Source organism: Bufo bufo, chromosome 2, assembly GCF_905171765.1.
Source record: "Bufo bufo chromosome 2, aBufBuf1.1, whole genome shotgun sequence".
Lineage (NCBI taxonomy): Eukaryota > Metazoa > Chordata > Amphibia > Anura > Bufonidae > Bufo > Bufo bufo.
The window spans coordinates 775,930,977-775,955,918 of record NC_053390.1 but is presented as its reverse complement, the minus strand read 5'-3'; the positions used below and the strand labels follow the sequence as shown (position 1 = coordinate 775,955,918).

At 41.1% G+C, this 24,942-nt stretch overlaps 1 protein-coding gene across 1 annotated transcript in view; it reads right to left on the bottom strand.

The window, feature by feature from the left end:
• STK32B (serine/threonine kinase 32B) overlaps positions 1-24,942 on the bottom strand; it is a 305,645-nt gene that overhangs the window by 246,717 nt on the left and 33,986 nt on the right. The window contains exons 2-3 of the mRNA XM_040420568.1: positions 22,714-22,769; positions 19,664-19,815 (exon numbers count right to left, since the gene is read on the bottom strand). Of these exons, the coding sequence (XP_040276502.1) occupies positions 19,664-19,815; positions 22,714-22,769 (208 nt within the window). The remainder of the gene's footprint in view (positions 1-19,663; positions 19,816-22,713; positions 22,770-24,942) is intronic.

Sequence of the window (24,942 nt, the reverse complement as noted above, 5' to 3'; positions counted from 1 at the left end):
CTAGCTCTTTCCTGGGCTGTTTTACAGCCTTTTTAGTGCCCAAAAGTTCGGGTCCCCATTGACTTCAATGGGGTTCGGGTTCGGGACGAAGTTCGGTTCGGGTTCGGATCCCGAACCCGAACATTTACGGGAAGTTCGGCCGAACTTCTCGAACCCGAACATCCAGGTGTTCGCTCAACTCTACTCTTAAAGGGTTTCTGTCACCCCATTAAACCGTTTTTTTTTTTTTTCTTTAATAATAATCCCTATAGTGCGATCTCATGATACATAATCAAATTAATAATTTTGGTTCAGTAGATTTTGCTAAAAAACGATTTTTAAAATATGCTAATTACCTTGCTACCAGCAAGTAGGGCGGCTACTTGCTGGTAGCAGCCGCATCCTCCGATGGTAATGACGCCCCCTCGGCATGCTGATTGACAGGGCCAGGGAAGGTAATCCTTCTCTGCTGGCGCTGTTAGAATTTGAAATCTCGCGCCTGCGCCGTACCTGGCTTCAATCGGCGCAGGCGCACTGAGAGGCGGCCGCTCTGCTCGACCGCTCCATCCTCAATGCGCCTGCGTCGATGACGTCATCGCATACACCCGGAAGAGAAGACGCCGGCGTCTTCTCTTCCGGGTGTATGCGATGACGTCATCGACGCAGGCGCATTGAGGATGGAGCGGTCGAGCAGAGCGGCCGCCTCTCAGTGCGCCTGCGCCGATTGAAGCCAGGTACGGCGCAGGCGCGAGATTTCAAATTCTAACAGCGCCAGCAGAGAAGGATTACCTTCCCTGGCCCTGTCAATCAGCATGCCGAGGGGGCGTCATTACCATCGGAGGATGCGGCTGCTACCAGCAAGTAGCCGCCCTACTTGCTGGTAGCAAGGTAATTAGCATATTTTAAAAATCGTTTTTTAGCTAAATCTACTGAACCAAAATTATTAATTTGATTATGTATCATGAGATCGCACTATAGGGATTATTATTAAAGAAAAAAAAAAAAACGGTTTAATGGGGTGACAGAAACCCTTTAAGTTAACCGCCTCACGTCCGCCCATAGGATATAAACGTCCTATGGGTGGACGTCTATTTCTGACAGCACGTTTTAAAACGTCCTGTCAGAAATAGCAGCTGCACGCTAATTGTGCAGCTGCTGATCGGGTTGCCCGCTGTCAGTGACAGCAGGGCAACCCAGAGAGGAGGCAGGGACAGTGCCCAGGTGTCCCTGCCTTCACGATCGCTGCAGACACAGCGCTCACCGAGCGCTGTGTCTGCAGAGCAGGAAGCGCTGTGCGCTTCCTGTTCCGGCCCGGCAGTCATGTGACCGCCGGGACCGGAGAGTGCAGGGGCTGTGTGAGGTCTCTCAGAGACCTCGATCAGCCCTGCTGTGAGGCTGTACAGCGCAGGATTGCTGCTGTACAGCCTCTATAGGGGTGCATTTGTCCTGTAACTGGGGCTACTATGTCAGCCCTAGTTACAGGAGAAATCAACAGTGTAAAAAAAAATAAAAAGTGAAGTAAATGTCCCCCAGAGGTCTTGTATGACCTTATGGGGGACGAAAAGTGTAAAATAAAATAAAAATAAAATAAAGGGTTGAAAAAATAAAATAAAAAAAAGTTTCACATGTAAAAAAAAAAAAAAATCCCAAGTAAGGAATAAAAAAAAAAATTAAAAATAGAAAAATAAAATAAAATAGACATATTTAGTATTGCGTAAAAACCAGCTTTATAAAAATATCACATGACCTAACCCCTCGGGTGAACACCGTAAAAAATAAATAAAAAAAACTGTGTCAAAACAAGCAATTTTTGTCACCTTGCATCACAAAAGGTGCAGCACCAAGTGATCAAAAACGCGTATGTCCCACAAAATGGTACCAATAAAACCGTCACCTCATCCCGCAAAAAATGAGCCCCTACATAAGAAAATCTCTCAAAAAATAAAAAAACTATAGCTCTCAGAACATGGACACATTAAAACATATTTTTTTGGTTTCAAAAATGCTATTATTGTGTAAAACTTTAATAAATGAGAAAAAGTATACATATTAGGTATCGCCACGTCCGTAACAATCTGCTCTATAAAAATGTCACTTGACTGAACCCCTCAGGTGAACGCTGTAAAAATAAATAAATAGAAACTGTGCTAAAACAACCAATTTTTTGGTCACCTTGCCCCATAAAGTGTTATAATGAATGATCAAAAAATCATATGTACCCAAAAATAGTACTAATAAAACTGGCACCTTATCCCCTAGTTTCCAAAATGGGGTCATTTCTTGGGAGTTTCTACTGTAAGGGTGCATCAGGGGGCTTCAAATGGGACATGGCATCTAAAAACCATGTGGAGTTCCTTTCCTTCTGCGCCCTGCCGTGTGCCCATACAGCAGTTTACGACCACATGTGGGGTGTTTCTGTAAACCGCAGAATCTGGGTAATAAATATTGAGTTTTGTTTGGCTGTTAACCATCGATGTGTTAAAGAAAAAAATTGATTAAAATGGAAAATCTGCCAAAAAAGTGAAATTTAAAAATTTGATCTCCATTTTCCTTTAATTCTTGTGGAACGCCTAAAGGGTTAACAAAGTTTGTAAAATCGGTTTTGAATACCTTGAGGGGTGTAGTTTCTACAATGGGGTCATTTATGGGGGTATCCACTATGTAGGCCCCACAAAGTGACTTCAGACCTGAACTGGTCCTTATAAAGTGGGTTTTGGCAATTTTCTTAAAAATTTGAAGAATTGCTTCTAAACTTCTAAGCCTTCTAACGTCCTAAAAAAATAAAATGACATTTCCAAAATGATGCCAACATAAAGTAGACATATGGGGAATGTTAAATAATAAATATTTTATGAGGTATCACTTTCTGTTTTAAAAGCAGAGAAATTGAAATTTAGAAAATTGCGAATTCTTCAAATTTTTGGGTAAATTTGGGATTTTTTCATAAATAAAGGTGAAATATTTTGACTCAAATTTATGACTATCATGAAGTACAATGTGTCACGAGAAAACAATCTCTGAATGACTTGGATAAATAAAGGTGTTCCAAAGTTATTACCACATAAAGTGAGATATGTCAGTTTTGCAAAATTTGGCCTGGTCAGGAAGGGGGCAAAGGGCCCAGATGGGAAGTGGTTAATACAGTATTTTGGGTGGACAAGGTGATGAAAAATGACTAATCTTGAGGCAGAGGCCACTAGGTCAGCATAGCATCAATAAATAGTTCTAGGGCAAACAATGTAAACATAACTTCCATAACAAGAAGGTACTGATCCAAATAATCAGGTACAAAGATAGTTAAATATGTAGAAAACTAGCAAATTATATTAAGAAGTGCATCCAAAAAAGCTATGCAATACAGTAATGAATGACAATCGCTCTCCCATATAGTATTCAGTTATTTATAGGTCATGGTCCCCCGGGTTCCATCAAAATTGATCTGACCCATTTAGCAATTGACTTCATGAGAACTTTGATTTTTTTCCTGTGGTATTTGGCTCTGTTCTGTAAATTGCAAGGTGGGTCCTTTAGGGATCACACTTGTTTTCCAGTACAACTGATAGATGCTCGTTCGGATTGAGATGTGGAGAGTTTGGAGGTGAAGTCAACACCTTGAACACAAAGTTCCTCAAACCATTCCTGGACATTTTTTCCAATGTGTCAGGGGCATTATCCTGATAAAAAAGGGCACTGCCATTAGGGAATACTGCTGCAATAAAGGGGTGTACTTAGTCTGTACAATGTTTAGGTAGGTGTTAGTGTCAAGGTAACAGCCACATGATGCCAGGATCCAACATTTTCCAGCATCGAACTGCCTTTGACAGCTTTTCTTCTTACCATAGTGCATCTTTGTGCCATCTCTTCCCTAGGTAAGCTGTGTACTGACACCTGGCCATTCACATGATGTAAATGTGATTCATCACGCCAGGCCACCTTCTATGGCTCCATGGTCCAGTCTGATGCTCACAGACACATGCTCATTGTAGGAATTTTGGTGGTGGGCAAAGGGCACTGTGACTGGTCTGCAACTACAGTACACACCCTTATACACATCAAGCTGTGATACCCTGACAACTTTCTATTATTGTCAGCAGTAGCCCTTTTAGCAATTTGTGTTACAGTATTTCTTCTGTGAGTCTGGACCAGATGGGCTAGCCTTCACATTAGTATGCCTTGGGCACCCATAACCCTGTTGCTGGTTCACAGGTTGTCCTTCCTTTGGACCACTTTGTTGGGTACTAACTACTGCATACTGAAAATACCGCACAAGACCTGCCATTCTTGAGATACTCTGACCCACTCCTTTAACCATCACAATTTGGTCCTTGTCAAAGTTGCTCAGACCTTTATTCTTCCTAATTTTGTCTCCTTCAAACATGTCAACTTGCCATCCCTGTGAGTGTGGCCAGATGAGATTAGTACTCATGGTTCTGACACCTCCTGGGCTGTGAAACAATAGGAAGGGTGCACCTCTTCTTCTCTTTGGGGAACTCCCTGATGTTGGCGTTCTCCTGCCTAATGGTGTTTAGTGAGGTGCAAGGCAGTCTTGAGTTAATATTGAAGTCAGGTTTCATGCAACAAGTCCACTGTACTTTACTGAAGCAGTTCATAAGGGGTTCACACAGGCACTGTACACATTAGATGCAGTCTTTACAATTAACATGCGTAATTCCCATGGTTGTATATGGCGCATAGACGGCTGAGGCTTTTTCCATTAGCTTGCACAATCTTTCCAACTCAACTAAAGGGTGCAATTTATCTTTCTCTTCTGGCTATATGCTAGCTTTGTAGTATCCTCAGTGGAATAAAGTCTCTGAACAGAGAGCGCTTTCTGTGCTTTGGGTATGAGGGACAGTCGGAGGCTTATTTCTTCCCACCACAAGCAGGGAAGTCTGTAGCCACAATGTAAGTGTGTTTACCTTTCTCTGACAAAGGCTTTGCAATCCTCCTTGTAGGGTCTCTCAACTTTCTGTGCCTTTCAGTACCTCTTTCCTTCATGGCACATAAATTGTCACTGTTACTTTTGTAATCCACAGGGGAAATATTCCCTTGTTTAGTGCTGCTCTTTGAGAGGAAAGGATGGTGGTCAGCCCTGCCTAGCCACTACGAGCCTTATTCTCCATATATAGTATAACCGTATCAGACAAACACACTGAATAAAGCACAGTATATTAATACTTAACCCACTTCCAGTAGGGACACTGCACATACACGGTATATAAACATTTTCCCAGAGATAAGGTAAAGGATTAGACAGAAGAACAGCTGTGTCCTTGAAAATCATGACTCAGTAAAGATCTCCCTATGGGAACACATTGCTAGAAACCCAGCTGGTTAAATTGCATTTCTGGCTGATTTACTGGAAGAAATCATGAGGGAACTGGAAATTGCATAGGTATGACAAAAACAAATAACTCATTAGGGTACTGTAAATAGAAATATGATTTTCTTGTTTATTTTCATCAAAATAAAATATCGTAATCTGCTTTTAGTCTACAAATGCTCAACGTCTACAGCTAATGGGATATCACCCATGCTACTATGAAGTTGAGCTATGGGAGAATTTATCAGTGCTGCACACCAGTTTTGTGGCATACGGAAGTCACAAATGCTTTGCACAAGGTACATTTTGTGCAAAACTTTTTGGGATGTACAGTATTTCACAAATCTCAGCACTTTCAAAAAGTCGAGTAAAATACCGTATATACCAGGCTCATAGTTGTAGATTTCAGTTTGTGGCACATGGATAGTCTAAGAAGCAACACATTATTACAAGTAATGCAGACCTTTGTCTAAGTCTGGCATACAAGGTGCTAGTGTTAGTATTCTGCCCTTAAAGGGGTTTTGCCACATCAGCAAATAGCATTTATTCTGCAGAGAAAGTTTCCATGGTTACGACCACCCTGCAGTCCAGCAGTATGGCCGTGCTTGTACACTGAAGAGAAAAGTACCAGCCTATGTGCGCTCCCAAGATCCCGAACACCAGAGAGGCTGGCATTTTTTCTTATAGTGTACAAGCACGACCACCGCTGCTGGATTACAGGGTGGTTGTAACCATGGAAACGAGCAGTGTATAATGTGATGGAAAAATTAACCAAGACAGCAAAGGAAGCAATATGGACAATTACAATACATTAGTAAGTGCTTTGTATTAACTTTCTCTACATGATAAATTCCACTTGCTCTAGTGAGACAACCCCTTTAAGACCGCCTCTGGTCAACTATCAGGGACTGAGAGCTATGTACATATGTATAAACACTTACGCTGGGTTCACACCTGAGCATACTGGATGGAGCGCTCTGTATGCGCGATTCTACGGGCGTCTCACATACGCGGCTCCTGTGCAAGCGAACGCCCATTGTCGCGCGTTCCCGGAAGTCTATGTACGGGAACGCGCGACACTACGCCCCAAAGAAGCTCCTGTACTTCTTGGGGCGTAGGGCGTTTTACAGCGCATTCGTACGCGCTGTAAAACGCTCAGGTGAGAACCATTCCCATAGGGAATTATTGGTTCTTGCCTGTTGAGCGTTTACAGCGCGTAGGAACGCGCTGTAAAACGCTCAGGTGTGAACCCAGCCTTAGGCCTCATGTACAGGAACATATTTTCGGTCTGCATTTTTTTTACAGATCAAGTGCAGACCCATTCATTTCTATCAGGCCACAAAAAATGTGGACAGCCCTCAAATGTTATATGTGTGCTGTCCGCATCCATTTATCATGTAGAGAAAGTTAATTCTTCCTTTGCTGGCTTGACTCATTTTTGTATCACATTATACACTGCTCGTTTCCATGGTTACAACCACCCTGTAATCCAGCAGTGGTGGTCGTGCTTGCACACTATAGGAAAAAGTGCCAGCCTCTTTGGAGCCCGGGACGGTGGAAGATCACGTAAGCTGGTACTTTTTTCTATAGTCTATAGTGTACAATCACAGCTATTCAGCTGGACTCCAGGGTGGTCGTAACTATGGAAACTTTCTCTGCATAAAAAATGGTATTTGCTGAATTGGCAAAACCCCTTTAAATGTTCCCGCCACTTTTTCACGTCAGTATTTTTTTTTTAGAAGTAATCAGCGTTAAATTGAAAAGTTAAAGTGGCCCTGGAAAAAATTTAAAAGGGGCCACGTATTGTAGGTGGGCCATAGTTGGAAGCATCCGGGGCCTACAAAACTAGGCATAGCATCAGCCATAGCCATACTGGTGGTAGGTGAGGCCAAAGCAAAAATACAATGGGCAATAGCACAGAGCTCCCCAACTTGTATATGCTGTGCTATAGCCATTATCATCTTATATACAGCCCTATCAGTGTTGGACTGGACCACAAAAGTACCAGAGGATCCTACGGTGGGTCCAGATATTGTAGTGGGCCCCAAAGGTCCAGGATAAAAACACATTTGGATGCCAATCACTTGCCACTAAAGTCTGTTTAAAGCAAAACCTATTAGACTTTACTGATGCTATCAGGGTCGGACTCCAAGCACAATTTCCTCTGATGGCCCCAAGAAACACAGTCCACAGACAATTAGTTTCATAAAATCGGCAACAAATCATAATTTGCGCAGGGATTGATCCTTTTCAACCCCATAGAATAACATGAGGGAAGTTTTTATGGTGCTTAATTTTTAGTATTTATTGTAGCATTTATAGTATAAAGGTAGAGTGCCTAGTAGGTGTGAGGAATCTTATAGGCCAGGCAATATTCCTCTGGATTTCTGAGGAAAAGATAAGCAGAGTAGATTTTCTTCCAAACAGAAAAGTCAATGCTCAACCTTTTAAACAAGCCTTGAAAGATAATTTGGATCTCATCTGCAGACAGCTGTTTTAGGGTGATTACACCTCATTAGTGTAGAACAGAGAGAAGGGGCTTAGCTAGAGAAAAGACTTTTGTCAGGATCCGAGAGGTACTATTTCTTCTTATGGAGAGCACCTAGTAGGCGTTAAGAGTCCTTCCTAAGGAAGGAAAACTAATTTTCATATTTTTCCCATAGGAGTATGCATTGGCCCTGCTCTCAGCTGCACTGTTATTGCAATACCAAAAAGGTTGGTCCACTAGTGGAAAAAATTCCGCTCATATAATATAATGAAGCACTAGCCTATAATGTCAGAAATTGCCTCTCCACATCCCTGAAGCTAGAGCTGAAATACTGCAGCTTCTTTTGTAACATGTACGCACTGCTAACGTAAATGAATGTAATCTGAATTGATGACATGAAGACCGCCAGTAGACATCCCCTTGGCAGAAAAACAACAATATATTGAAGAATATATTAGTCAGAACCTTCTAACTATCTGTGCCACCACATTCTACATGTCTTTAGGAAACATTTTTAAAAACAAGGCAAAAGACAACTGGAACCTCTGTTCTCAAGAAAAGAAACCTTTTTCAAATAGAAGCCGAATCGGCAATAACCTTATTGCTACCTGTCCAACTTCAGAAGGTCCAGGCATTAGGGGAAGCTGTGGCTGTCATCGGGAGCTCTACACTCAGGTTAATAGAGGGAGAATACAAGCACAATGCACATAGAAGCAGGTGTCTTCACAAGACAACCCCTTTAAGACTGCACACCAAAACCCATAGTGACACCGATAAATTAAACATAGACCAGTATAGAACTCTATGATGAACTTAGCACTTTTCAGTAGAAACTTAAGGAGTCCAAATGCTGCACCCTAAATGCACATACTAATATGTGGTATTATTACAGCTCTCCGACAGGTGCCTATGAGCAATGAGAATTATGATGCTGCATCCATGTTTGGGACAGTGCACCAGCCATATATTAATACTAGTGTTGAGCAAAACGAAGCATTCAAAGCAGAATTCGGTCCGAAGTTTAAGAAAACTTTGATTCGCAACAAATCCAAATTTCATCGCGCTTCTTGGTAACGAATCAAGTTTTCCTAAAATGGCAGCTGCACGTGCTACGAAGCGAAACTACTGTAAGTGTAGATGAGACGAGCCCGGGAACACCCATAATGCCGTGCAGGCTGCCAATCCGCAGATAGCCATCCCCTGTAATGTCACAGTCCTAGAAAAGCCTTATCCCGCGCGATCTCCACCACAGTCCTGTGATCAGAGATTAGAGAGAGACGTGACAAGCACTTATGCGCTAGGGACAGTTTTGCTGAAATCAATTAATAGAAGAATTCAATACCAATAAGATGGAAGCCTTTATTATTGTGCCAACCAATACCATCCAGTCTGCACCCCTTAGGAGGGCCAGGTCCTAATGATGACCATCCTCATCTTTTGCTGACTTTACTTCCTCGAAAATTCAGCAAGATGCACAGAGAGAGTAGGAGCTGGATGTTCCTGATGACAGATGCTCATCGATATTAGATGATGTGGAAAAGGAGGAAAAGCAAATGGCAGAAGAAGGGCTCCCACCTGTTTCCCGAGTCCTTAAGGACCCATGACGTACCGGTACGTCATAGCTTTAAATCGTGATTCCGGCACCGCGGGGGTTAATCGGAACGGGATGCCGGCTGAAATCATTCAGCCGGCATCCTGTAACAACGCCGGGGGGGGGGTCATTTGACCCCCCCCCCCGTATCGGCGATCGCAGAAAACCGCAGGTCAATTCAGACCTGCGGTTTGCTGCGTTTACGGTCCATTCGGGTCTCCGGTGACCCGAAGAACCTGAAAAAGACTGCGATCGGTGTCGTGATTACACACCACCAATCACAGTCCGAAGATTTGAAGAGGCGGTGCTGGCCCTGGGGCTGAATGCTGCTGTCCAGGGTGCTGATTGGTGCAGGGGAGAGAGGCGCGAGATTCAAACTTCCTGCGCTCCTCTCTCCCCTCCTCTTCCTGTTCTGCACGAGCACCCTGCAGCACCGTCCAGCACCAGCTCCTGAGTCCCCCTAATCGTAATCCATCACCCTCCTGCACCCATCGCCCTCCAGGTAGGTTAGGATCAGTGAGGGAGAGGCACCATTAGGCAGGGATAGAAGGGGAAAGTTAGTTAATAAAAAATAAAAGCACTTTTATCTAAACTTTTTTGTTTCAGCTTTCAGACCCTAGACCCCCCTGCCACTTGCCCCCCCATCCCCCCCACCACCAGCCCCCCCCTCACCACCAGTGCCACGGTAACAGCACCACCCCCGTCTCTGTGCGAGGTACCGCGGCAACGGTCCTCAAGCCCGATTGTATCGTCGACTACAATCGGTATATGGGAGGAGTTGATCTCTCTGATGAAGTCCTCAAGCCATATAATGCCATGCGCAAAACCCGGGCATGGTACAAAAAGTTGCGGTCTACTTGGTACAGGTTGCCTTGTACAACTCTTTTGTACTATCCCGAAGCGCTGGCAGCACAGGGACATTCCTCCAATTCTATGAGGCAGTCCTCAAAGACCTGATCTTTTCAGACCGGGAAAGAGCAGGCCGGAGTACCTCGGGAAATGGAGGCACCCGGATCGTCCCTGGCCAACATTTTCCAGGTGTGGTCCCCCATACTGGAAAGAAGGGACGAACCCAAAAAAGATGCAGAGTGTGTCACAAGAGGGGGATACGGAAGGACACCACCACTCAGTGTGACACTTGCCCCGATCATCCGGGCCTCTGCGTTATCGATTGCTTCAGGGAGTATCACACTTCCATGGAGTACTACATTTTTATAATCCCCAACAGTCCCCTAGAGAACATAAAAAACTATGGGTCTCAGACTTTGGAGACACGGAAACAATTTTTTTTCCCCAAAAAAATATTAGTTTTAGTGCAGGCATCCTCAAACTGCGGCCCTCCAGATGTTGTAAAACTATAACTCCCAGCATGCCCAGACAACGTACAGCCATCAGCAGGGCATGGTGGGAATTTTAGTTTTACAACATCTGGAGGGCCGCAGTTTTAGGATGCCTGCTTAGTGTCTCCAAAGTCTGAGAGCCATACATATTGGGCATCTTCGCATGCGTAAAAATCGTCTCTATAAAAATAACATTTAACCCAACCCTTCCCCCCGGATGAACAGCGTTAAAAAAATAAAAAATAAAATGTAAAAAAAGCCATTTTTTTTGTCACCTAACATCAGAAAAAGTGTAATAGCGAGCAATCAAAATGTGATATGCACCCCCAATTAGTGCCTATAAAACCGCCATCTCATCCCGCAAAAATTGAGCCACTACATTAGATAGTCGCCCAACAAAAAAAAAAAACCTGTAGCTCCCAGGCTATGGAGATACTAAAATATTTTTTTTTGGTTCCTAAAATGATAATATAGTGTAAAATTTAAATACATTTTAAAATGTAGACATATTAGGTATCGCCGCGTCCATAAGAATCTGCCCTATAAAAATAACATTTGACCAAACCCCTTGGATGAACAGCGTTAAAAATATAAAATAAAAACGGTGCCAAAACACCCATTTTTGGGCAAAATTTCCATTTGAATCCTTTTTTCCGGTAATAAAGCAAGGGTTAACAGCCAAACAAAACTAAATTTTTATGGCCCTGATTCTGTAGTTTGCAGAAACACCCCATATGTGGTCGTAAATGGCTATATAGCCACACGGCAGGGCATAGAACGAAGGGAACTCCATATGGTTTCTGGAAGGCAGATTTTGATGGACTGTTTTTTTTTTACACAATGTCCCATTAGAAGCCCCCCCTGATGTAGCCTAGACTAGAAACTCCAAAAAAGTGACCCCCATCTAAGAAACTACACCCCTCAAGGTATTCAAAAGTTACTTTACAAACTTTGTTAACCATTTAGGTGTTCCACAAAACTAAATAGCGATTGTAGAAACAATTTTAGAATTTACATTTTTTGTTACCTTGCCTCAAAAAAGTGTAATATAGAGCAACCAAAAATCATATTTACCCCTAAAATAGTCCCAAAACATCAACCACCTTATCCCCTAGTTTCCTAGATGGGGTCACTTTTATGGAGTTTCTACTCTAGGGGTGCATCAGGGGGCTTGAAAGGGTACATGGTGTGAATAAACCAGTCCAGCAAAATCTGCCTTCCAAAAACCATATGGCGTTCCCCTTCTTCTATGTCCTGCCATTTAGCCAAATAGTAGTTTACGACCACATATGGGGTGTTTCTGCAAACTACAGAATCAGGGCAACCCATATTGAGTTTTGTTTGGCTGTTAACCCATTTTTTCCAGTAATAAAGTAAGGGTTAAAATGGAAAATTTTACAAAAAATAGAAATTCCAAAATTGTTTCTCCATCTGCCATTAACTCTTGTGGAACACCTAAAGGGTTAACAAAGTTTGTAAACCCAGTTTTGAATACCTTGAGGGGTGTACTTTCTTAGATGGAGTCACTTTTTTGGAATTTCTATTCTAGGGGTGCAAGGGGGGCTTGAAATGGGACATGGTATAAACAAAACCAGTCCTGCAAACTCTGCCTTCCAAAACCCATATGGCGTTCCCCTCTTTCTATGTCCTCCCGTTTGGCCAAACAGTAGTTTATGACCACATATGGGGTGTTTTTGCAAACTACAGAATCAGGGAAACCCATATTGAGTTTTGTTTGGCTTTTAACCCTTACTTTATTGCTGGAAAAAATGGGTTAAAATGGAAAATTCTCCAAAAAATTGAAATTTCTAAATTGGTTCTCCATCTGCCATTAACTCTTGTGGAACACCTAAAGGGTTAACAACGTTTGTAAACACAGTTTTGAATACCTTGAGGGGTGTACTTTCTTAGATGAAATCACTTTTTTGGAATTTCTATTCTAGGGGTGCAAGGGGGGGCTTGAAATGGGACAAGGTATAAACAAAACCAGTCCTGCAAAATCTGCCTTCCAAAACCCATATGGCGTTCCCCTCTTTCTATGTCCTCCCGTTTGGCCAAACAGTAGTTTACGACCACATATGGGGTGTTTTTGCAAACTACAGAATCAGGGCAACCCATATTGAGTTTTGTTTGGCTGTTAACCCTTACTTTATTGCTGAAAAAAATGGGTTAAAATGGAAAATTTTCCAAAAAATAGAAATTTTTAAATTGGTTCTCCATCTGCCATTAACTCTTGTGGAACACCTAAAGGGTTAACAAAGTTTGTAAACCCAGTTTTGAATACCTTGAGGGGTGTACTTTCTTAGATGGAATCGCTTTTTTGAAATTTCTATTCTAGGGGTGCAAGGGGGGGCTTGAAATGGGACATGGTATAAACAAAACCAGTCCTGCAAAATATGCCTTGCAAAAACCATATGGCGTTCCCCTCCTTCTATGTCCTCCCGTTTGGCCAAACAGTAGTTTACGACCACATATGGGGTGTTTCTGCAAACTACAGAATCAGGGCAACCCATTTTGAGTTTTGTTTGGCAGTTAACCCTTGTTTTTTTCCTGGAAAAAATTGATTATATTGGAAGTCTTGTGGAAGACCTAAAGGGTTAGAAAAGTTTGTAAAAACAGTTTTGAATACCTTGAGGGGTGTAGTTTCTAGAATGGGGTCATTTTTTGGTGGTTTCTATTATGTAAGCCTCACAAAATGACTTTAAACCTGAACTGGTCCATAAAAAGTGGGATTTGGAAGATTTCTGAAAAATTTCAAAATTTGCTTCTAAACTTCTAAGCTATGTAACATCCCCAAAAAATAAAATATCATTCCCAAAAGGATACAAACATGTAGTAGACATATGGTTAATGTAAAGTAATCACAATTTTTGGGGGTATTACTATGTATTACAGAAGTAGAGAAACTGATACTTTGAAATTTGCAAATTTTTTCAAAATTTTGTTAAATTTGGTATTTTTTTTATGCAAAAAATTTATTTATTTTTACCCAATTTTAGCAGTGTCATGAAGTACAATATGTGACGAAAAAAACTATCTCAGAACGGCCTGGGTAAGTCAAAGCGTTTTAAAGTTATCAGCACTTAAAATGACACTGGTCAGATTTGCAAAAAATGGCCAAGTCCTTAAGGTGAAATAGGGCTGAGTCCTTAAGGGGTAAAAGGGGTTTTCTCATCTCAGACAATGGGGCATATCGCTAGGATATGTCCCCATTGTCTTATAGGTGCGGGTCCCACCACTGGGACCCGCACCTATATCGAGAACGGAGCCCCGAAAGTGAAGGAGAGCGCACTGCACATTTCTATGGGGCCGCTGAAAATAGCCGAGCGCTGGCTGTCTGCCACATAGAAATGAATGAGAGCATGGGCCGCGCATGCACGGCATGCTCCCATTCACTTCTATGGGAGAGGCGGGGATTAGCGCTTGGTGGTGGACGGACCCCGGGAAATCTGGGGTCCTCCAGCCACAGCGCTCCCCGCTCCGTTCTCGATATAGGTGCGGGTCCCAGCGGTGGGACCCGCACCTATCAGACAATGGGGGCATATCCTAGCGATATGCCCTCGTTTTCTAAGATGGGAATACCCCTTTAATAGGGCAATTTATTGCTGGAACCTTGCTTTTTGCTTATGGTAAAACATCCCTTGCTCTTCTACTCTCCTTGTCCTTGTCTACCCTGGCTATAACATGAACATAAAGTGAAATTTACTATAGGAAAGACTGATGCAATTAAAAAAAGATTAGTCTGCCATTTTCCACATGCTGTAAAATAAAACTCATCTCCAAAAAATGAGTTTCGGTGGCAGAGTGCTTTGTATAGCGTAATGCTTATTTTATCCCCGTCCAGCCGCCTTCGTGTCTCTGCATGAATTGAGTCAGATTTCAACATTCATCACATAGTTTTCTGCAAATTTGCAGAATCTAAAAACAAACAGATGGATTTTGCCAAGCGAAGCTTCTTTACATATCTGTATTCATTAAAAACAGTAGCCAATGGCATTATTTATTTGAGTAACTAGTAAGGAATAAAGGAATAAATGGATTAGGCTCGAACATTTAGGGTCATTTGAAGCGAATAGTGGCCAAATAGTCAATTGCAATCAATTGTAAAGTATCACCACCAGAGTGGTGCCCAGTAAAATGTACAGTTCAGAAATAATAAATAAAAATTGTAAGAGACAAGCCCATTGACCAATCTATCAGAAACATTTCAATCCGCACTATCACTACTAACTGGTTTGGCTTCATAATTCTTTACATTATTTTTGCTCCTGGGCAAAGTGGCTTGAAGGTTTTGTACCTTTTTTATGTTAATTTACTTCTTAAATCAAGCATTGAGGAGTTCATAAGGAGTTATGAAATGACCATCTTAGCCATACACTGTTTACGTCTTCGTGATCTCAGGCACAAGCCGGACATTCTCCTGGACCTCGCTCATTTATAGAACGCAGGAAAGGGGAGATATGGAGACCTCACAGTAGGAGCCAAGTAGCAATGCTGTATTTAGTCTCCAAATGCATCAGGGACCTGGCTGCATCCATAGGCCCCAAAACCACCTCCCTATGACCTTTCGGTGAGGATTTATGATCCATATTGGGTTTTTGGATTTTAGCACCATAACCAAAAGGGAAGGGGAGTGAGATTCTCCCATGCGGGGCAGTAGCAATGGTCTTTCTCTGAAGGGAGGTCACATCCTGTATCATTTTTGGAGAGACCTGGAAACCCCACTGACCTCACTGCCACCCATGTGACTACAGCATCAAGGACTATATATATATATCCGGTAACTGACTTTCACATTATCTGTTAACTCTGACTGTACTATCACCTGTATTTGTATATATCCCTTGTGTATATAGTGTTGTTGTCTAGTGTGCCCTAAAGGCGATTAAATATATAATTTAATTTTGCGCTGTGCTTTTATCTTGATCCATGAATCACATACGTCTGTGTCTTGGTGTAACGTTACATGCTATCTGGGCTGGTTTCTGGCCCGATATAATCCTGTTAACGTACTGGGCTTATATCTAACGAGGAACTGGTGGCAGTCTACCAGGCTTGCAGGGCTCTGTTTCACTGGGGCAGTGAAAGGGCTCTCTCAGCCTGTCAGGGTTGTGAGAGAGTGTTGTGCCATGCCTAAGGTGTTGGGCCACCCTCTCTCACTCCCCGTGCCTCTCTGTGCCCGTGTGGACAGGGGGTGCTTGTGTAAAACAGTGCCAAGCTGACCTTATGTACTCCCAGGGAATGCGGACTAGGGGCTCTGTCTGCTCTACTTTTATACAGTTTCTAACTGATCTAGAACCTTCTAGCGGGAGGGGTGGAGTGGAGAAGTACAGGCTAACAGAAACAATGTTGCAGTTCAAGGCTGCCATAGAGTTGTATTGGGCCTCAACGCAAGTCAGTGGGAATGAATAAGCAGTTTTTAAATGGTAAACAACAGTCTGACAGCTAAACCAGATGGTCAAAAGTTCACTGTGCCCTCAAAAAAATCAGCTCTGCATAGCTCCTATGACAGTAGTGGAAAATTACTAGCTTCTCAGTGCACAGGCTGGAAATTACCAGTGCGTCTTGGTATGAACTGGCTGTGCAATAACCCTTTCCAAAACTCAGTGCATGTAAAGCAGTAATCAAAGCAAAAGGTGGCTATTTTCAGTTGTTTCACACTTGTTTGTTATGTATATAATTCCACATGTGTTAATTCATAGTTTTGATGCCTTCAGTGTGAATCTACAATTTTCATAGTCATGAAAATAAAGAAAACTCTTTAACCACCTCCCGTCCGCCCATAGGATATAAACGTCCTATGGGTGGACCTCTATTTCTGAAAGCACGTTTTAAAACGTCCTTTCAGAAATTGCAGCTGCACGCTAATCGTGCAGCTGCTGATCGGGTTGCCCGCTGTCAGTGACAGCAGGGCAACCCAGAGAGGAGGCAGGGACAGTGCCCAGGTGTCCCTGCCTTCCGTATCGCTGCAGACACAGCGCTCGGTGAGCGCTGTGTATGCAGAGAAGGAAGCGCTGTGCGCTTCCTGTTCCGGCCCGGCGGTCATGTGACCGCCGTGACCGGAGTGTGCAGGGGCTGTGTGAGGTCTCTCAGAGACCTCGATCAGCCCTGCTGTGAGGCTGTACAGCGCTGGATTGCTGCTGTACAGCCTCTATAGGGGTGCATTTCTTCTGTAACTGGGGCTACTATGTCAGCCCCAGTTACAGGAGAAATCAACAGTGAAAAAAAAAAGAAAAAGTGAAGCAAATGTCCCCCAGAGGTCTTGTATGACCTTATGGGGGACGAAAAGTGTAAAATAAAATTAAAAAAAATAAAGGGTTGAAAAAATAAAATAAAAAAAAGTTTCCAAGTAAGGAATAAAAAAAAAATTTAAAAATAGAAAAAATAAAATAGACATATTTGGTATTGCCGCTCTATAAATACATCACATGACCTAACCCCTCGGGTGAACACAGTAAAAAAAAAAAAAAAAAACTGTGTCAAAACAAGCAATTTTTGTCACCTTGCATCACAAAAGGTGCAACACCAAGTGATCAAAAACGCGTATGTCCCACAAAATGGTACCAATAAAACCGTCACCTCATCCCGCAAATAATGAGCCCCTACATAAGAAAATCTCTCAAAAAATAAAAAAAACTATAGCTCTTAGAACATGGAGACACTAAAACATCATTTTTTTGGTTTCAAAAATGCTATTATTGTGTTAAAGTGAAACAAATAAAAAAAGTATACATATTAGGTATTGCCGCGTCCGTAAAAACCAGCTCTATAAAAATATCACATGAGCTAACCCCTCAGATGAACACCGTAAAAAAAAAAAAAAAAAAACTGTGTCAAAACAAGCAATTTTTGTCACCTTGCATCACAAAAGGTGCAACACCAAATGATCAAAAACGCGTATGTCCCACAAAATGGTACCAATAAAACCGTCACCTCATCCCGCAAAAAATGAGCCCCTACATAAGAAAATCTCTCAAAAAATAAAAAAACTATAGCTCTCAGAACATGGAGACATTAAAACATAATTTTTTTGTTTCAAAAATGCTATTATTGTGTAAAACTTTAATAAATGAGAAAAAGTATACATATTAGGTATCGCCACGTCCGTAACAATCTGCTCTATAAAAATGTCACTTGACTGAACCCCTCAGGTGAACGCTGTAAAAATAAATAAATAGAAACTGTGCTAAAACAACCAATTTTTTGGTCACCTTGCCCCATAAAGTGTTATAATGAATGATCAAAAAATCATATGTACCCAAAAATAGTACTAATAAAACTGGCACCTTATCCCCTAGTTTCCAAAATGGGGTCACTTCTTGGGAGTTTCTACTGTAAGGGTGCATCAGGGGGCTTCAAATGGGACATGGCATCTAAAAACCATGTGGAGTTCCTTTTCTTCTGCGCCCTGCCGTGTGCCCATACAGCAGTTTATGACCACATGTGGGGTGTTTCTGTAAACCGCAGAATCTGGGTAATAAATATTGAGTTTTGTTTGGCTGTTAACCATCGATGTGTTAAAGAAAAAATTGGATTAAAATGGAAAATCTGCCAAAAAAGTGAAATTTAAAAATTTGATCTCCATTTTCCTTTAATTCTTGTGGAACGCATTAAGGGTTAACAAAGTTTGTAAAATCGGTTTTGAATACCTTGAGGGGTGTAGTTTCTACAATGGGGTCATTTATAGGGGTATCCACTATGTAGGCCCCACAAAGTGACTTCAGACCTGAACTGGTACTTATAAGGTGGGTTTTGGCAATTTTCTTAAAAATTTGAAGAATTGCTTCTAAACTTCTAAGCCTTCTAACGTCCTAAAAAAATAAAATGACATTTCCAAAATGATGCCAACATAAAGTAGACATATGGGGAATGTTAAGTAATAAATATTTTATGAGGTATCACTTTCTGTTTTAAAAGCAGAGAGATTGAAATTTAGAAAATTGCAAATTTTTCACATTTTTGGGTAAATTTGGGATTTTTTCATAAATAAAGGTGAAATATTTTGACTCAAATTTATGACTATCATGAAGTACAATGTGTCACGAGAAAACAATGTCTGAATGACTTGGATAAATAAAGGCGTTCCAAAGTTATTACCACATAAAGTGAGATATATCAGTTTTGCAAAATTCGGCCTGGTCAGGAAGGGGGCAAATGACCCAGATGGCAAGTGGTTAAATGAGAAGGTGTGTCCAAACTTTTGGTCTGTACTCTACATACATATGGTATTATCGGGAGAGATAGCTTTCAGGCATGTACTGTGTATAGCCAGCTTTAGACTCCTCTACACATGCACAGTGCCTTCTTAGAAGGTGGTCTAGATGGAATGTGCCGGGCAGATCTGATTCTGTGGAAGCCAACGCTATGCAAGGTGGGAAATATAGGCTAGGACAGGCATGCTCAACCTGCGGCCCTCCAGCTGTTGCAAAACTACAACTCCCAGCATACCTGAAAAGCCTACAGCTATCAGCCTACAGCAGGGCATGGTGGGAGTTGTCGTTTTACAACAGCTGGAGAGCCGCAGTTTGAGCATCCCTGGGCTAGGAGAACAAGAGACTGCCATGGTCTGCAAGTGCAGCATATAAACAAAATGGTAGCATATGTGTGGAATCAAGATCCTCAGGAAAGGAACAAAATTGTATAAATGGTGTTTGGTGTGCTTTGTGACCAAAACCTCTAAAAATGATGTCAGAAGACCAACAATAAATCTGCACTAAACAGTGAAATGCATTCATTTACAGCAATGTTTTATATTCAACCTGTAAAGGGACATTCATAATGTGCTGAGAAGCTTTTGTGCTATTATTATATTTGCTTTTTCCATTTATATTCATGCAGTAGGAGCAAAAGTCTACAATCACATATCAACATGTAGTACAGCAAGATCAAAGACTGTAGCATAAAGCCTCCACACAAGACTACAGAAAGAAATCATGACATACCATAGATTGACCAGAAATGGGTGTTCAAGGCACTGCATGATCTGAAGTTCTCTGAAGACATTCCTCACTTCATCTCTTTCTACACACTTCTGCTTGTTCATATATTTCATTGCATACATCTTCTTGGAGTCTCGCTTCTGTACAATACATACCTGGAAGACAGTGCTCAATTCACGAGTCTTGCATGTAGAGATAGATACATACAACACAAAAGAAGATTAAACCAGCACCTCCGTAATGTATATAAATAAGCAGGTGCACACTACTTTGGCTGCAGCATAATGCGTTAAAAAAATACTTCATTTTGTAAGGCTGAAAAAATATTTCATTTTGTAAGTCTGCAATTTGACTTCCTACTGTTATACAATTAGTACAGTTTCCATCGCTCCTTGGATCTAATATTCCTACTATGAGTTCACTTACTGCACTATTCATCAGAAGTGCTGTCAATAAACTGACTAGAAACACCATGTTTATGTGTCTGCCTTCATTTGGCTTTCAATTAGAATTTATTATTATATTCTGTGTTATTTGTTATCCACTATGCTTAGTGTAATTTGCTGCCATTTAGTGGCCAATGTTATATTTTGTATTATGAAATTATCTATGGTTGTAATTCATTATGTCATTCATCCTGTAACTCATCCTCTTCTGTGAACTCACATCCTGTGTCCTGCAGTCTTTTCCTGTTTCTCAGACATGCTTCTCAAAGCCGGAGAGAGGATTTTTCTTTGACCTCTATCATTATTTCTCATGGTACATTCAATATACAGTATTACTTAAAGGCATATCCATTGCATCTACATGCTACAGGCGTTGCTAGGGGAATGAGTATAGCAAGTTCACTATCTTCCATTACCTATACAAGAGATTGAGACTCACACTCATTAGAGACTTCTTTCACGTACATCGGTGGCAGAAGTGTTGGATTTACAGTACATTATCATTTTGAGGCCTAGGCATGTTAAAGACCACTAGGACATGCCATTACATTATGATTGGTGGGGATCCTACCACTGATACCCCCAGGGACCCTGTAAATAAAGGGCCAGTAAACTGATTTGGTGCTGCATTTCATTCACATTGTCTTCCTGTGTAGCATTGTCCTAGCCACCCGCTGTGCATGGGACCTGTAGCACAGCCTCATTCAAATGAATGGAGCTGGTGCCACTTCCTTGCACAGATGAATGGCCAGGAGCGCTGCTGTGCAGGGAAAACTTAACAGTAAATGCAGCATTAAATCAGTGCTGCGACCCCTTCATTCTCAAGATTATTGGGTAGACTAGATATTGAACCCCAGGCATACCCTAGTGATGGGAATCAGCCCTTTCATGTACATACGTATGAAAATTATAAAATGCAAATCCAATCTGCAGCATTTCCACTATGTGTGGATGTAGTATTAGAGAACTTTTACATATGATAAGCTAATTATCAGGAATAAATGTTGGTGAGTGCTCGTTCATGATAATTGGCCAATGCAAAGGTGCTTATTATCAGCTTATAAACGATTTGTTGGCTGATCGAGCCGTTTCTTCCCCATCACTGTCTGATCAATGAGCAGACATTATAGCTGTATTTACATGCAGCAATCACCTCCTCTGTGTAGTAAGGAGCGACCACTGCTGCGATCATTCTTTCCCCAAATGTATACATATTTTTTTTGCCAGCAGCTAGTCTCTGTTTATACAAAATATCTGTTGCTGGGAAATTATGATTTTATGTGCCACTTCAAAGATGTGGTCACTGACAATCATTTTGCCCATTTGTTGCATGACCGGTGGCACATTTAGATGGGGGCGATTATCAGGAGTGAACAGTCATTAGCTTTTTTCATGTCTACTTCTCCATTACCAGGGTTGAAGAAGACCTGTAATCTACCCCGACATGTCTGTCTTAGTAGCTTCATGCATTCCCCATGCAATAATAATTCTGGGGCATCTATTCATATGACTCTGTGTTGTGCCATTCCTTTATTATTCTTACTAGAAGTAATGAATAAATTGCAGCAGTCTGCAGTAAAAGTCCTTATGGGTGTTACCAGTTGTGGGTGTGTCAACACAGTGTGATACTGGAAACATTGATTGGATAGTGGGAGACTGTGTAGGGACACACCCCAACTGGTAACACCCAGATGGACCTTTATTGCACACTGCTAGCAGTTCTTTCATAAAATTCTAGTAGAAATAAAAGAATAGCACAACATAAAGTCAAATGAAAAGATGCCCCAGAACCTTTATTACATTGGGGATGCACATACTTACTAAAACAGACATATCAGGAGAGGTGACAAGAATTGACTTAAATTGGAAGACCAGAAGTTCCTCAGGAATTAATGTGGCTCTCAACATTAAAATGTAATTTCCAGTCTGATACAGTTGAGTCTAAATCACCTCAAGTGTTATCCTGTTTTTAACATGTACAACTCTTGTCTTTTTTAAAAGATATCTCATCAAGGATGTAAGTATAGAGGCCTTGATAGCTGAGGGTGCCCAAAAGACAACCATACACATTCAGTAGTTATCACCCGAAAGATCTTTTGTCCGAGAGCTATTTCTCCCAACTCCCTCATAATTTACACATCCATGTTCTCCTTTGCCAAATGTATTTGTGTTTAATGGCAAGAGGGAGAAAGCCGATACTGGTCATGTCTGGTGGCAGCTTATCTCCTGGGAGAACAAGATGATCAGGTGAAAATATTCACTTCGCCCGATCCTTCTCTGCTCCGACATCATCTGTTCAGAGCTCCCCATAAACATTAGACTGTCGTCCAAACCCGCCATTATCAGCGGGTTTGCCCAACGATACATTAAAGTGGTATGGGTCCTAAAAGATCAGATGTCCCACAGAGACAGGAGCTTCTAGATAAAACTGTGTCTTTTGCTTTTTCGTGGGCTGCAACCTCATATCAAGCACTAGATCCTCAGCAATAAGCCATAACTCAAAGATTCTCTCTTTTTTTTTATTCAATGACAACTAAGCAGCAAGTGAATAATGATAATATAATGATTGTTCACAGTCATAGTTAAAAGGAACGAGGAGCAACTTACCTTTCCAAAACTCCCTTTCCCAATAGCTCGCAATATTTGGAAATGGTCAAAATTAACTGAAAGAGAGACAAAAACAACGTTCAGATCAAAAAGTATCATAATCACTAACAGAGGAGACGCTGTATGATACTGAGGACAATACAGCTTTAAGACCCAACACATTTATGGCGTTAAGGAGCAATGGACATTTCTTTCATTCTGTCAGCTGTGTACATGACAGGGTAATTACCTGAAATACTTAAACAGGGAATATATAGATCTATTTGATAAAAAAAAGTCATTTGAATTATGAAATTATGAAAACTATGATATGCACTAAGTATGAAGTGACTGAACGATATCTATTGAGATGAACTGTTCATCTCACTCCAGTTTAAGAAAAACAAATATGTATTAAGATATGTTAAGAAATGAACAAGCATGAAAATGTTAAATTAATTCAGATAAAAAATAAGAAACCAGTTAAATATTCATACTCTAGAAATGATCAAAACATTTTCTAACTTACACTATGAAGAAACTGAATATGTACCCATACCCTGCGGGTATCTTTCAGTCATGTTTCCTAAATGTTCTCCTATATATACAGGATTGATCATCTCTTATATTTTTCATCTAGAACTGCGAAGACTGTTTGAAACTTGTATAAATTGCATTTCATAGCTCGTAGGTCTTCTCACAGGGAGAATTCATGGTGAACTCATTTATTTTGTATTTAGATGTTCAATTGATTTGACCTGAGATAAACCGATGAGAGATCAGCTGGAAGGAGGAACAAACCCAACACTAACAGATAACACCAGAATTATGTACTGTGTTTCCAGCTTAAATGGGCAGCAATATTTTACTTGAAGAACTTAAGGCTCTATTCCCACCAGGCACATGAGAGTTCTTAGCAAATCAGAGCATTCCTAAGTATCCTTCTTCCCCTGGGCCTTCACCTTAACTAGCACATCAGCTCCAATAACAGGATTTCTCTAAGTGTTATCTTCCCTTTTTTAAACAAACAAAAAAAGCAAAAAATGACTGTGCTACACTGAATAAATGATAAGTGAAGACAGCTGTAACTTAATCTTATTATGTACTATGGTGTGCCCAGCCAGCCAAAAGACCTGCCCTGCCTATAGCCATAATATGCAATGTTTGCACCAAAATTGTGCCATAATTCTGCCTCAAAGTAGGTCTATTAGTGATGAGCGAATGAATTGTAAAATTCAGAAATTCCACCCAATTTCTTTTCAAAAAGTTGTGATTTTAACAATTTAGAATTTTGGGTCTTTTGATTTCTGAGAATCAGAGAGAGAGAGAGAGAGAGAGAGAGTTAGCGTTCTCCTATTTCATGACCACTGTGCATCTTCTCACTATAGGACGCACAGAGTAGGGGAGCAGGTCCAAGGGTTATGCTGCCATTTTTGTTCTCAAAGTGAAAGGAAGGGGCAAACAGGCACTGTCTTTATGTAGCGGTGTCATAACGAGAGACATCTAGAAGAGAATTCTATTTTGATCAATATAAAATACTAAATTTCTACCCATTTTATGTACCTCTATAATACTTGGATCACTTGACTATGCCGCTATATGGAAGTGGTACAACAAAACCTTCATAATACAGCCACACACATAGATTATAATTATCCTTAAAGAGCACCTGTCAGCAGGATCGACCCTGTTAAACCAGGCATACTGCCTAGTAGGGCTGATCCTGCTGATTAAACTGATACCTGTCCTGTGGAAATTGGTTGCTGTGTTCCTAAGAAAAAAGGCTTTCATTCTTTATTAAAAAAATGAGGACTTAAAGGCTATGTACCGCTTCAGAGGCAATTTTTTTATAATTGCATGTTACTCATTTTTAGCTAAAATTCCTCTTTTCAATTAACCTTTATTAAAAATATTGAGCCGTTCTGTCACAAAGGGTTAACGTTTTTTCTAGCTGTGTGACTGGTACTTTCACTTTGTGCCGGTCATCTAATAAAACTTATCTTTAAATTACTGAGAGGTCATAAACACTCATTTAAGCCACATTTTTATCAGTAAGATAACAATTGAGCTATAATGAGTGTGTAAGAGGTCATAGAACAGAGCTAAAGGAGCCCGTCAGCTCCTGATCTGATGGAAAAGACGGAAAGTCCAAAGGGTGGTACTGGAGCATCTCAGCTCTGTACAGAAAAAAGAATGTCATATTTTTAATAAAGACCAAGTAAAAGAAATAAGTACAATTTTATAATAAAT